At 36.2% G+C, this 15,558-nt stretch overlaps 1 protein-coding gene across 1 annotated transcript; it reads right to left on the reverse strand.

Annotated features, from left to right (window-relative positions):
* Positions 1-11,023: 11,023 nt before the first annotated feature.
* LOC149207264 (putative disease resistance protein At1g61300) lies at positions 11,024-13,958 on the reverse strand. The gene has a single exon (XM_089397986.1). It carries the CDS (start codon positions 13,956-13,958, stop codon positions 11,031-11,033), a length of 2,928 nt encoding a protein of 975 aa, XP_089254112.1. The 3' UTR covers positions 11,024-11,030.
* Between the last annotated feature and the right edge of the window lie 1,600 nt (positions 13,959-15,558).

Raw genomic sequence — 15,558 nt, forward strand, 5'->3', positions numbered from 1 at the left:
CAACGTGCCAATATGAAAACTCCTATCATTCCAGGTTGGTTCTAGAACTAAGGGAAATAGCTTGTTTTCTGTTTACTCTTTTGGGCCTACTAGAGTTGCTAGGTTCGAAGAGGGTTTTACCCAATGTTAATCGTTAGGGATTTTTCCCTTGGATACAGAGTTTTTTGGCACATAGATTTGAGAGTTTTGAAGGAACTGGCCATGACCTTCCTCCAACTGAGTATCTTTTATGCTTGTTTGTTCCTATAGACCCTCAGTGTGTTAACTTCACACCATCCTATTTAAGAGGGAAATAACTACAAGGAAAGGGCCTAATTTTCCTAGGCCTTCTACTATTATATAGTCCACTCTTATGAGGTTGATAATTTAAGAGGTTCACTACTATTTATGATTTATTTTCTGCCTAGATGTAATTAAATTTGGTTACAATTTTTCTTTGGAACAAACTCCAGCCACGAAACTTTTGTGGTTTTGGTTAAAATGTTTACCTCTGAATTTATATGTATAATTTTATGGAAATAATGAACCCTTATTTTTTTTATTCTTACCAGAATTAGAAATAGAAGGACTCTAATCCCTCTGGGGGGCTTTCATATCAGTTTTGGTTTTAGGTTTTAGCTAAGTATATTTTTCTACTTGATGAGATTCAACTTACTGTAATTTCATTCAATTTGTAGTTTAATGATAAATTTACGAGCATATGCCTCCTATTTTGTTTATTTACACCACATTCTTAAGTCCTCACAACATCAAAGCCGTTCTTTCACTTTTTAATGCAATTTCACATGATGTAACTGTCAGTTCCCACTTCTATTTTAGACTTTAACTTGTGAATTAGTTTGCAAATGTTTACATTAAGTACTTCCATAAGTTTTGTTTTCCTAGAACTGTAGAGAGATACTTGCAAGTATTTACTGTTCTTTTCCTTACTCATTGTTCTTCTTAGAAACAATTAAATTAGATAACATGTTTCTTTTCTAGTTAATAATCAATTTTCTTTCCTACTAAATAAGCAATTTGCTTCTCCATTTAATGAATAGTGAACAGGGTTCTTTCAGAACCCTCCCACTTACCTAACTTAGACATATCAACACAAAGAAAATTTCCATTCTATTTTTCACTTTTGTTTTGGTGTTCTATAAATTACTAGTCTGTTTGATTCAACTTAACTTATGTGTTAATAGAAAAATGCTAATTAAAAGCTTGCCAATATGCCCACGTTGGTTCTGGAACTTAATAAGGGAAATAGCTTGTTTTCTGTTTGCTCTTTTGAGCTGATTGGAGTTGCTAGGTTCGAAGAGGGTTTCACACAGTGTTAATCGTTATGGATTTTTTCCCTTGGATACGAATTTTTCTGGCACCATAACTTTGAGGGGTTTGAAGGAACTAGCCACGACCTACCTCCAACTGAGTCTTTTTTACGTTTGTTTGTTCCTAAAGGCCCTCACTGTGTTAACTTCACACTGTCCTATTTCATAGGGAAGGACATCTATAGGGAAAGGGCCTAATTTTCTCAGCGTTCTACTGTTATACAATACACTCTTCTAAGGTTTAGAATTTAAGAGGTTCACTGCTACTGTTTAATTTATTTTTTGCCCCTATGTAATTAAATTTGGCTACAATTTTTCTTTGGAACAGACTCCAACCACGAAACTTCCGTGTTTCTGATTAAAATGTTGACGTGTGAATTTATGTGTACAAGTTTATGGAAAGAATGAACCCTTATTGTGTTTTTTTTAACAAAATTAGAATAGAAGGACTCTAATCCCTCTCACAGGTTTTCATATCAATTTTGTTTTCAGCTAAATATATTTTTTGACTTGATGAGATTCAACTGACTGAAATTTCAGTCGATTTGTAGTTTAATGATCGATTTACAAGGAGAAAATGACTCCTATTTTGTTTGTATAGAGCACAGTCTTAAGTCCTCAAAACACCAGAACCATTTTTTCACTTTTTAATGCAATTTCACATGATTTAACTGTTAGTTCCCACTTATGTTTCTGACTTTGATTTGTGAATTAGTTTGCAAATATTTACAGTACAACCACTTGCAATAAGTTTTGTTTTCCTAGAACTCCCACTTATGTTTCCAACTTTGACTTGTGAATTAGTTTGCAAATATTTATAGTGAGTACTTGCCATAAGTTTTGATTTCCTAGTACTGTACAAAGATACTTGCAAGTATTTATTGTTCTCTTTCTTACTCACTGTTCTTAGAAATTAATTAAATAGGATAGCATGTTGCTTTTCTAGTTAATAATCAGTCTGCTTTCCTATTAAATAAGAAATTTACTTCTCCATTTAATGAATAGGGAACAGGGTTCTTTCTTTCATAACCCTCCCACTTACCTAACTTATACATATCAACACAAAGAAAAATTTTTCTGTGTTTCACTTCTGTTTTGGTGTCCTATAAATTACCAAACTCTCTAATTCAACTTAACTTATTTGTTAACAGAGAAATGCTAATTAATAATACCTCGGGAATTCCATATACTAAATTTATCTGCACTAGGGACACTAGGCACACTATTTGACTCCAACTTAAGATTTCAATTCCGCATTTGGTCGATATTAGAATTTATGAGGCTTCCATAGTTGTTTCTTTAATGTGCATGCTTATTTTTAATGTACATTCTTGTTCCTTTAAAGTAGAGCTGCCTCACGCGGAAACCTCCCACTCTCAGGTCAGAATTCTCCTCATTTGCTTATTTGATCGGTGTCTTTACAATTTTCCCATGAGGGTTTTACTAACTTACGGTTTTAGATGTCCATAACAGGTAAATACACCGTGTTTATTGTTAATTGCATTGGTAAAAGCCACCTCTCTTCAGAGCTTAATTGCTCACGGCGACGCTGTTGACTCTTCCTGGTTGGATTCTTACCTCTGGCATGAATTAAATTATGGGCACCATTATTTGTAAGGTTGAGGATAGAGACTCAGTCTCTTGTTGAGCGTCTAGCTGGCTCAAGTTTATGGCTCTGTTCATTTTGTAATTATTTAGATATGCTTAGTTGATTTAAGGAACTCTGAGCAAGGCCCTTTCTGTATTTTTTTCGGGGAAAATACTTCCGCTCTGAAGTCTGCAGAGGGTTTGTGGTCTTCTGCTAAAAGATTATTGTTTTGTTATGCCGCCACTAAAGTGAACCGACTTATGTCGACTTATATAGAGTGCTTAGTTTATTACTTTAACTTCTATAGGACTTATCCTATCTGTTTATATATATTTGGGAATGGTAATGAATTAAGTTATTCTATACCGTGGTTGCATTCCGCGCTGAGAGGACCCTTGTTTTATTTATGCAAATATTTATTATATTGATTCCTTTCCCGACGAAATTCATTCAAGTTTTAATTTAAGATAATGCTAGGGGTTGAACAGTTACTCTGTTGTAATTTCATGTTTGCGTGGTCGAGTTATGGTTCAACAGTGGTATGTTTACTATCTTTATATTTTTGTCATTAGTAACAAAGTGTGTAAAGTTACACAGGTCATTCTATAGATTCTCGGATAAAGTACATTGTAATTGATTTGCTTCTATATCTGATCAGTTTCGGATAAAGTACATTGTAATTGATTTGCTTCTATATCTGATCAGTTTTCCTTTGATAATCATGAACAGTGAACCATAATTAATGAACAAGCATTCTTTTTCATTTTTGCTATGCCTTATAGTAACTCAAGCATTCTTTTTCATTTTTGCTATGCCTTATAGTAACTCAAGCATTCTTTTTCATTTTTGCTATGCCTTATAGTAACTCTATGGTTATTAGCATAAACTATGTAAAATTTGATAAAAAAAACAGATGCTTCTATATTGTGAAATTATACATTTTCTCAAGATAATTGTCTTTCTAAATATAGTTTTCTATTCCAAAACTTATTCTATGACAGTTCAAGCATAACAAATTATTAAATGTTAATCTCCACAGTCTAGTATTAATTCTAGAAAGAAACTGACTATAATACTTATCTATTCCACCTGCAGTTTCTAATAACTTTAGAAAGTCTCTCCTCCCAGCCATGAACCTGGAAATTACATCCAGGTTCTCCAGCGAGGACTTCACTGTCTAGCCTCAAGTCCTGCACTTAATTTGAGTGTTCATGAGCAATTTCCCACTTGTCACACTTTTTCCTGGAAATTACATCCAGGTTCTCCAGCGAGGACTTCACTGTCTAGCCTCAAGTCCTACACTTAATTTGACTGTTCATGAGCAACTTCCCACTGGTCACACTTTTTCCAGCTCTAGGATAGTTTTCTCTTTTCATCTTTTCCCCCTATATTTCCCTTTCCCAGGGTAGGGGCATAACTGTTTCTTGTAATTGTAGTAAACAGTTTTTTTTAATTAATCATGTTTCCACTTCTAATCACTCACAATTAGGTAACAATTTATTATCTGGCTTTCCAGCCTTGGTAATAACATAATAGAAAATAAATGCAGTAAAACATAAACCAAATTAAATAACCATAGTAAACCCTTTCAAAGAGCAAGGGGTGTTACAAAAACGTTTATTTATTCCACCTTGAGTTGATGGAAGCCAAATATAGTAAGACAATAACATTTAACTTTAATGTGTTCTTTTAACAACAACATATATTTAATTAAAATTATTATAACAACATACATGACGTTTTTCGTATACTCATTAACTAAGTTTGTTTATTCACGATGGAATTCAAATATAATAAGACAATAAGATTTAACTTAAACATGTTCTTTTAACAATAACATACGTTTAATTAAAATTATTATAACAACATAAATTAGTTATATTAATATTAACGTTTGCCTCTATTAATCAACTAACTTTGAGAATGTGTTAACACAGCCACCAACACTTCCACACTAAATTTTGCCCCGGATATTTTCTTTTCCCTTTTTACAACCATGGATTAAGCACTCAGACGAAGAATATGATGGGCATATGCGCTCTTCATCAAATCCATTCGTTGCTTTCCCTTTTCACAGCGATGGATTAAACAGATGAAGAATATGCTAGGGATATGGGCTCTTCATCAAATCCGTACTTTGATTATCAATATAGAACAAAAGTTAACCTACCCTCTTCCAGCAAAAATTCACATATATATACCTATCCCCGAAATATATAAATAAATTTAATATTCTTAAAAAAAAATTATCATATGCACATTTATCAAATTTGAAAGATAATTTTACAAAATAGAAATAAAATATTTCAGATCCACTTATTCATCCATATGGAATTGAAAATTGTTTTGCAATAGAAATGAAGACGCTGTTACACTATGCAATAATTATCCTATTCAATGAGAGATAGAAAAACCGTTACGATACCAATGACAGACATAAAATACATCACAGTCGGTACAAACATATCAATTACTTACAACGTACAGGTTAAAGCGCTTACAGCATGTAGCTTTGATCATCGCCCCAAGGAAAAAAACTGTAAATGCCCAAGACTCTGAAGACTTCTATTCTATGTTCCAGGGGGATTAATGTTTACAAACTAATCCAACATCACTTTTACGGAATTCAAATTGAAGTCAGATATAAAATACATCAGAGTCGGTACAAACATATCAATTACTTAAAACCCACAGGTTAAATCGCTTACAGCATGTGGCTTTGACCATCACCCAAGGGAAAAGACTGTAAATTCCCAAGACTCTGACGACTGCTGTTCCATGTTCCAGGGGATTAATGTTTACCAACTAATCCAACATCACTTTTACGGAATTCAAATTAAAGTCTCTGGTTAACAACATAAAATCTATCAAGGTGGAAATCTATCAGGGTGGAGGAATTGCTTGGCTAAGAGTGACTGGAATTTAGGCACACAAAAATTCAGTAAGTTAGGGTGGAGTAATTGCTTGGATAGCTAAAAGTGGTTGGAATTTGGAAAAAAAACTCAATAAGTCTTGCCACTGCTTTTGAATCATGTTTTTGATGGTGGAAATAAATTCAGCACCATCAAAAATCTCAAAATTACCAAAAACCTTGAAATTCCACCGGGATAATCTGGATTTACAAAATTCTTGGCCATATTTACCAAAATTTACATAATTTCCAGAATTTGCATAATTTCCAGGGAAAAACATAATTAGTTACACCACGGCAATAAAATATAGGAAGAACCGCAATATTGAGAAAGGAGAATAGTAGAGTGAGCAGGTAAGATAAGTACAAACAGATCCTAAACCAGGCTCTTAAAAATAGGGAATCATTGCAAAGAACAGGCTAAAAGGTGCTAAATCATTACCGTAGTGCTGGACTGGCACGATCTGGCAAGTGGCTGAAAGATTGAAGTGGTGGCAACCCCAATCCCAGGACTCCTTAAAGGAGTCTGGTGTTGGGAATTTCTGGTTATTCCAAACAAAATACAGTGGAAAAATCCTCTGTTTCCACTGTTCAGAATTTTCTGATAAATTCCGAAACAACAGAAATATGAACAGAGAGAAATACTCTGTTTTTTGATAATTCAAAAACACAAAACCGAGCATAAAATAATGCTCTACTTTGCCTCAGGATCACCAACTGATCAAAATAACATTCTGGTTTTGACACAGGAAAATACTCTGTTTTTAACTCAGAAAAACAGAAAAATTCGTTTGCTGGAAACGGTGTTTCAGCAACACAGTTTTTTTTCAGTTGCTGAAACAGGTGTTTCAGCAACGGTGTTTCAGCAACAGGAAATTTTGACGTCAAGTATTTTTTGAGTTACGAGCTGTTTCAGCGACTAAAAATTTTGACGAAATAACTTTTGGTGAAACAGAAACGCACAGAAAGGAATTTCTATTTATGAAAATAAACTAACTGATAAAACTAAGTCTTCCTCACATAGAGGGATTTCCACAACTGCTGTTATAAAACATCTTCCTCTTAACAGAGGGATTTACAATCTATGCTAAAGAGCATCTTCCTCTCAACAGAGGGATTCACCAAACTATGTTGAAAAGCATCTTCCTCTTGACAGAGGGATTACATTAGGAACGCTTCAGTTCCACACAACAACTATCTCATAAAATTTCAGCACTGCTGTGCAAAATGGCTTCATTCATGTGAGCTCATGCTGCTGCACATTCTTTCTTAAAAACACAGAAATTACATTCCAGCGCTACTGCGCTATATTGCTAAACTCTTAACACTGCTGTGTGCTGCATTTCCATATTCACTAACAGAAAACTATACTCACGCTGTTGCGTGCTCTCCTCTGCTCTCTATCTTTCTCTATCTTCTACACTGCTGTGTCTACACATATATATAGTGCAGGAAGCGGTCATAACTTATCCATCAACCGCCTCAACTCTTTGACAGAGACTCTGCTGCAATCTGCCGCTCATAATGAACAGATCTGATCTTTTGACATTCTGCTGTGCTGCTTGAGTCGGTTATGTGGAAACCCAAGACTGATAAATGCTGCGGCTGGCTCGAGGCTGGTACTTTCCTTCTCGGCCATGCTTCTTCTTTAATGCTGTTTGGTGAGCTGTTATGGCGCAGAGCCCAGATCTGATCTTCCTCCTCCTTTGGGAACACAAACAAGCAAACGGTGAAAAGATGGTAATAGCGGTGATTTAACAGATCGGGGGAAAAATGTGGGGCGCCGGATAAAGACAAATGAATAAAGTAAAACAGTTGTTGCTGCTGCACAGCAGTTGGAATTAATATTCCAACACTCCCCTTTTAATTTCAACTGCTGGGCGTTCAATCATACCCAGACATTTCAATAAAAACTCAAAACTTTTCTGATCCAATGGTTTGGTCAGAATATCAGCAACCTGCTCCTTCTCTGTTGTCATGGGAGATTTAATTCCATATCTCTTCCTTATAAGAAGATCTTCATCAAAGAATGACTGTCAATACAGTTCAGCAATAATGATAAAAAAAAATTACAGGCTCCCCTTTAGTGTATGCATTATCTTCTTTTGGCAGAATCTTCTCAAAAGAAACTTAGATCGGCTGGAGAGCTCAAGGGACTTTCGGACTGTGTTTTCTTCCTCCTCCATACTTGTGTAACTTTCTTCTTTTGCATGGGTCTAGCTTGCATAGGAGCCCATGTTAAGTTACAATCACGTGCCATATGCCCAATGTTATGACACTTGAAACATTCAACATTGTTCATGAATAAAAATTCATAATTTCTTCTTGTGAAATTATTTCTTGGAGATTGTCGGAGACTGCAACATCTATCTCTATGAGCTGCTCTGCAGTCTTTTGCCATATGACCAAAGTTTGAACAAGCATAACAATAACCAAAAAATGAACTTTGGTACCTGGGAGATGGAGGTTTCCTTGATGTACTTCTAAAGCCTTGCTGCCTTGAGATCCTTTGCTGATAACCATTGCCTCTCGCATCTTTGCCATCAGCTACATTTCTTCTTGGAGCTGGTTTTATGCTTGGAGCAGGATTTCTTCTATTGCAGCCTTCATTTTTCTCCTTGCCTTTGCTGGAACTAGGAGCATCACCATCTCTTTCTGGCTTCTTCACATCTCCTTTGCTTAAGGCATCCTCATACTTGTTTGAGGGTTCACCTACATACCCAAGTCCTGATTTATCATATGGAGATCTGTGATAGCTGAGCATATCATCCAAGGCTTGAGAGCTCTTCATGATTTTGTTCATCCCTTCAACCTTTTTTCTAAGGAGGACAATCTCTTCTTCTAACTTTTCACATTCATCATTCTTCTTTGTAAGTTGTTTCTCAGTTTCTTCCTTGCTACAAGTAGCTTCAGCTGCTACTATTTTAAGAGAGATAATATCTGTCTTCATTTTGGAGATTTCTTCATCTTTTGCTTGACTGCTCTCCATTCTCTTCTCAGCTTCTTGTGCCTGCTTCCTGGCTTCTTGTAATTCAGACTTAAGGGAGGAGACCTCTACCTTGTACTGTCCAATCTCTTCTACAAGTTTGTTCACTCTCTTGTGCCTTTGTTCAAGTTGATTTGACAAGATATCTTCCTGCTTCCTTGCTTTATTCAACTGATTTGTCATGGATATGACTTCTTCATGATGCTTCCTTTTGCTTTGATCAAGTTCCTTCTTAAGCTTGGCGAGCTCTTCATCTCTTTCTTGTACTTGAAGTTTGATGAGGTCAACCTTCTCATTTTCAGCTTCTATGATGGGTTCAGAATTTCCTTCTTGACTGATTGTCGTGGTCAGTGCTCCCTTTGCATGAAGGTCATGAAGTCTGTCCCATATATCCTTTGCTGATGAATATTTTCCTATATTCTTCTTTAAAGAATCAGGCAGCCCATCCAAAATTGTCTTTGCTGCTTTTGCATTGCACTCCTTGGATTCTCTATCCATCTTGCTATCATCAATCACTGATTCCCAAATTTCAATCCCTTGAGACTGTAAGACAGTCCTCATTTTTATTTCCCACATATCAAAATTTCCATTAAGTCTTGAAGCCTCAAATAGAATGCTTTCAAGTTGATTGTCTTCTATTTTGGGAGTAGAGGGAGACACATTCTTAGCAGGATTGGTGACTTTCTTCTTTGACCTTGCCATTTGACTGAGTATTTTAAAATAACTGATTGTTTCTTCAACAGCAACACAAAAGAAATTCTTGAGAAATACCTTATATTTTTCTTGGCTGAGTCTTCACGCTGCTGGAGAAGTTGCTGCTGCAAGAAATCTTCCTTCAGCTTCTTTGACGCCTTCAAAGAGCCTGGTCAAGCTCTGATACCATGTCGGGAATTTCTGGTTATTCCAAACAAAATACAGTGGAAAAATCCTCTGTTTCCACTGTTCAGAATTTTCTGATAAATTCCGAAACAACAGAAATATGAACAGAGAGAAATACTCTGTTTTCTGATAATTCAAAAACACAAAACCGAGCATAAAATAATGCTCTACTTTGCCTCAGGATCACAAACTGATCAAAATAACATTCTGGTTTTGACACAGGAAAATACTCTGTTTTTAACTCAGAAAAACAGAAAAATTCGTTTGCTGGAAACGGTGTTTCAGCAACACAGTTTTTTTTCAGTTGCTGAAACAGGTGTTTCAGCAACGGTGTTTCAGCAACAGGAAATTTTGACGTCAAGTATTTTTTGAGTTACGAGCTGTTTCAGCAACTAAAAATTTTGACGAAATAACTTTTGGTGAAACAGAAACGCACAGAAAGGAATTTCTATTTATGAAAATAAACTAATTGATAAAACTAAGTCTTCCTCACATAGAGGGATTTCCACAACTGCTGTTATAAAACATCTTCCTCTTAACAGAGGGATTTACAATCTATGCTAAAGAGCATCTTCCTCTCAACAGAGGGATTCACCAAACTATGCTGAAAAGCATCTTCCTCTTGACAGAGGGATTACATCAGGAACGCTTCAGTTCCACACAACAACTATCTCATAAAATTTCAGCACTGCTGTGCAAAATGGCTTCATTCATGTGAGCTCATGCTGCTGCACATTCTTTCTTAAAAACACAGAAATTACATTCCAGCGCTGCTGCGCTATATTGCTAAACTCTTAACACTGCTGTGTGCTGCGTTTCCATATTCACTAACAGAAAACTATACTCACGCTGCTGCGTGCTCTCCTCTGCTCTCTATCTTTCTCTATCTTCTACACTGCTGTGTCTACACATATATATAGTGCAGGAAGCGGTCATAACTTATCCATCAACCGCCTCAACTCTCTGACAGAGACTCTGCTGCAATCTGCCGCTCATAATGAACAAATCTGATCTTTTGACATTCTGCTGTGCTGCTTGAGTCGGTTATGTGGAAACCCAAGACTGATAAATGCTGCGGCTGGCTCGAGGCTGGTACTTTCCTTCTCGGCCATGCTTCTTCTTTAATGCTGTTTGGTGAGCTGTTATGGCGCAGAGCCCAGATCTGATCTTCCTCCTCCTTTGGGAACACAAACAAGCAAACGGTGAAAAGATGGTAATAGCGGTGATTTAACAGATCGGGGGAAAAATGTGGGGCGCCGGATAAAGACAAATGAATAAAGTAAAACAGCTGTTGCTGCTGCACAGCAGTTGGAATTAATATTCCAACATCTGGCTGTCTTCTGTGTTGAATCAAGTCTATGACTGAGAAAACCACCCCCGCGCCTTTATGGATCTGTCTCTCCTTAATATGGATACTGTAAGATTGTCCTTTGCGGATTTGAGCCTGCTGTCATTCTCAACATTCTTCTCAGTGGATATTACAAAATTGTCTATTGTCAATTTGATCCTGCGCTCATTAAAAAATTTCCAAATAAGATCACGCTGGACGCTTTCACGCCAGAAGCCGTCCTCCCATTCTGGGCAGCACTCCACCTCTATTTCTTCAAGACTAGTCAGATACTGTAATGCTTGGGGCATTTTCAGCCGGTTGCAGTTCTTCATTCGCAAATGCTTCAACCTGGGCATTGCTCCATCCTCAAGCAAGGGGAAAGTTTCCAAAGCGCTAAAGTCTTCTATGATGAGAGTTTCCAGTTTGGAAAACGCCATGCGTTCTCCAAACCCCCTTGGAAAGTGACTACGCTTACTGTTACGTGACAAGCGTAGCTCTTTCAGATTTGGAATTATTTGTAAACCTTCATACTCTTCATACTCTGTGCTAGAGTTGTCATCTTCTAACAGCAGAAACACGAGGTTTTCAAGTTGAAGAACCCATTTTGGCACTGCGCATTTGCGAAGACGAATGATTTCAAGGCGTTGCATTGATTCCATGTTCTCTGGAAGGTGGAGGAGGCAGGACGGACTGATATTTTTGATGGAGAGAGTCCGCATCTTTGTCATGCCCAAAAAAGTCCCCTTGAGTTCACCCTGTGATGATGATTGAACGTCTAATGTAAGTGATAGGTGTTGCAGACGGGTCAATCCTTTGAGATCCGTCCATTGCAAGGCCGCATCAACCGCTTTTAATTGATCCCCTTTGAATAGTAGAGCGCCTTTCAAGGTCCTTAAATGGACGAGCTTAGATATTCCGGCAGGCAATGACTTCAAACTTGTGCAGCCCTTCACATTGAGATACACCATAGATTTGTGCCCGTCAATCCCGAAATGCATGCTGGTCAGCTGTTGGCACCCGCTAACATCAAGAAATTGGAGATGCTTGAGACCACTCAAGCTGTTGGGCAGCTTTTCTATGTTTGTTTTGGATAAATTTAGGAACTTCAAATGTTTTAAGTTCCCAATAGATGTTGGCACTAACTGGATGGATGTCTGACTTAGATCTAACACAGTCAAATATCTCAGATTATCATAAAAACTTTCAGAAATTCTTTCCAGTTTGATGTTATTGCATAGCAACAGACTCCGGAGTCCTCTACATGCAGGGACGGCCTCGTTGATTGTTGATAGATTATTTTTAATTAATGAAATTCTACGGACACCCTGACACTCATTAGCAGGTAGTTCATTCAATTCGTGTCCAGGCTTTGACAAACTTTTAGTTTCCTTGTGAGATTCGCCCAGAGCTAATTCATGCAATAAATCATGCATTTTACAAGATTGTACCCGCCCATCCCGAACCTGTGAACTCTCTATCACACATCGACCAATAAGTTGGTCTATATAGGAGCGTGCTACCTCGTACACAGCGTCTACTGATTCATGGCTAGAAGTAGAAACAAGTCCTTCAGCAACCCACAGATGCGCTAGGTATTCGGATTTTATTTCAGTATTTGGAGGAAAGGAACAACAGTAAAGAAAACAGGGTTTGAGAGGATCAGGCAATGCCTCGTAGCTTAACCTGAGGGAGGGCATAACACTCTCGGTTATGGGCTCTGCTCCATTTAGACGATCCAAGATGGCTTCCCATTCATTAGGAAGCCTTCTAACGCTTGCCATGGAGGCTCCTATTGTTTTTATAGCCAAAGGTAAGCCAGAAAATTTATGTACAATACCTCGGGCGATGCTGGTGACGCGAGTCATTGGATGCTCTGACGATTTGATGCTGGTGACCCCACTCATTGGATGCTCTAACGACGTAGAAGTACTTCCGTCTAGACCGTTTGGAAAATTGGAATGAATACAGAACAATTTCCAGCTGTCATTCTCCGACAAAAATTCCATATGATGAATTCGACTAGCCTGCATGGCCTGTGCAATTTTGTTATCACGGGTGGTGACAACGACCTTAGTTTTGCTCTCCCGTGGAAACTGCAACCCAATCTTTTCCCAAGCTTTCTTATCCCACACGTCGTCTAAAACAAATAAACAACGTTTCAGTTCTAGATTTTTATTCTTTCCTTCAAAATATTTGTTAATTCTCTCCTTAATTCCCTTTTCACCCCCTTCTGTTTCCTCAGGCAGTTTAATCTGTCTGCATGTCCACAGCAGCAGCTCTTCAACCACAAACTTGGGTGATACTGTAAGCCAAACTAGATGGTCGAAACTGTCTCTGACCTTTTGACCGTTGAATACCTCTTGCACCAGAAGAGTTTTGCCCAATCCTCCCATACCCACAATAGCAATCACTTTAAATCCATCTTCCAATATCCATCCACTGACCTTATCAGTAGCTTGCTTTATTCCCACAGATTGAAATTGAGATAGAAGAGCACTAGATTTTCTTCTCTTATCTTCTTCTGAAGATTCAATATATGCATTGAGTGCTTGAACACCAACAGTAGTAGCGTTGAGGGACGTCAGATATTTGAGATATTTAGCACCCGTGTGTATCATTGTGATTCTTTCCCTCAAATTCCTAATTCTCCGGCCCATTCGGTATCGGAATATTATGTTGAGAAAACCAAACTTGCGTTGCTCGCATTCCTCTACTATGTCGACTGCATCAATGAGAAAATCCTCAAGTCTGTTAAGCCAATTGGTCAGTGAACTCGAATGGGAGGTCCTGGTTGCTCTTGCATCCGTCAACAGGCATTTAATGGAGTTAACCTCCTCACAAATGAATTCAAAACTTTCTTTGAAACTAGTAACTAGCCATACCTCTTCTACAATTTTTTCAGCTAACATAGATGACAATTTGTCTGCAAGCTCCTTAACAATAACTTCCTCCATCTTTGCTCCTCCGATTGCAATCCAGCTACACAGGACCAAGCAGGCAGTCACGTACCCCTTCAACCTCAGCTATAATATCGTTAATGAGCAATTGATAACTGTCCTGCATCGACAATGAAGAATAGGTCCGGGAGGGAATGGTAAAAGAAAGCGCAAAGTGTTTCCGTATTTAACTTTTTCTTTTCCTTTTCCTTTTCCTTTAGCCATTCCCGAGTATGGAACAAAGTTTTTTTCAAATGAAGAGTATGCTAACAAAGTTAAGCTAGTCTATTATTTATTGTCAAGGAAACCTGGAAAGATAAAAAGGGTTAGGTGCATGTGGGGCACTCACATTTCTTTTTTTGATCCGAAAAATTGTCTCGACTTTTGACTCTTTCGAACTGACCTCAGGGCACCTATTTTGGGGTTGGTAACCTATTCTTTATGTACTTTATATGACTGATATATATGATTTTCACGATCAGGTTGATATGATTATTTTTGGGATATATACTTTTCACAATCATATACACTGATATGTGATTTTAACAATGAGGTTAATTTAAATTTTTAAATATATACCATCTTAAAATTTAATAAAAATATATAAATTTAATAGTGTCTATCAAATCTATATACAGATTTATAATAATAATAATAATAATAATAATAATAATAATAACAACAATAACAATAACATAAAATCATAAATTTTAATTAGTACTATTAGATTAAAAATCTCTTAAACATAACGGAATAAAGAACAAGTTACCCACCCCATATCTAGACCATATATAGAGAATTATTATAATTTAAATGAAGATAGGAAACATGTAATATTTCATTATTATTATTTAAAAAAATTTATATGTAATTAATTAAATGATAAATCTGAATTTTTATGAGATATATTTGTTTATTAAATTGTATATATATATATATATAATTAAAATTAAAATTATTTTTTATATTATTATTATTAAAATAATAATTTTAATTTAAAGAATATTTGTAAATAATTATTATTAATTTTTTAATAAAATAATATGTTTTCTAATAATTTTTAACTTTAAGTTATCAGGTAGATTAGACAGACAATGATGGGATATATTATTAAGGCATTTTGTGGAGTGGCCCACATTAAAGATTATTCGAAAATGATGATTTTAACAACTCAAATACCCTTAATTCCTCATTTCAAAAAGCAAAAATTAAATATATAATCATATCAAAACTCACCCAACTTAAAAGAAAATCGTAACTTTAATTTTATATATGAAACTAAATATCACTCCCCATTACCATTTCACTTTATACTCAAAATTTTCTTTTACATCTATTTACATAAAAAAATCTTATATAATATAAAATATTTATTAACTAAGAAACATCATTACTCCATTTTGATCCGCAGTTGTTCTTTATTTTATTCTCTCATGTGCCTTTTATCAAAAGCTACATACAAAAGTGGCATTAGTCATAATTCCTTTGGTAGAAAATGTTCATTATCTTTTCTCCTCGGGGCTTCTATAAATAAAAGCTATGTTATGATAGAGATACCTTTATATATTCTTTCCGTGTGATTTATTTAGAAGATTAGTGTTAAACCATTCTAGAAAAG

The sequence above is a fragment of the Pinus tabuliformis genome, chromosome 1_2 (assembly GCF_031772625.1).
Source record: "Pinus tabuliformis cultivar Carrire ecotype Pingquan chromosome 1_2, CPIR1, whole genome shotgun sequence".
Classification (NCBI taxonomy): domain Eukaryota; kingdom Viridiplantae; phylum Streptophyta; class Pinopsida; order Pinales; family Pinaceae; genus Pinus; species Pinus tabuliformis.

Excerpts from the sequence above, each read along its gene's own strand:
- LOC149207264 (XM_089397986.1), bottom strand. The coding sequence starts at position 13,958 with ATGGAGGAAGTTATTGTTAAGGAGCTTGCAGACAAATTGTCATCTATG.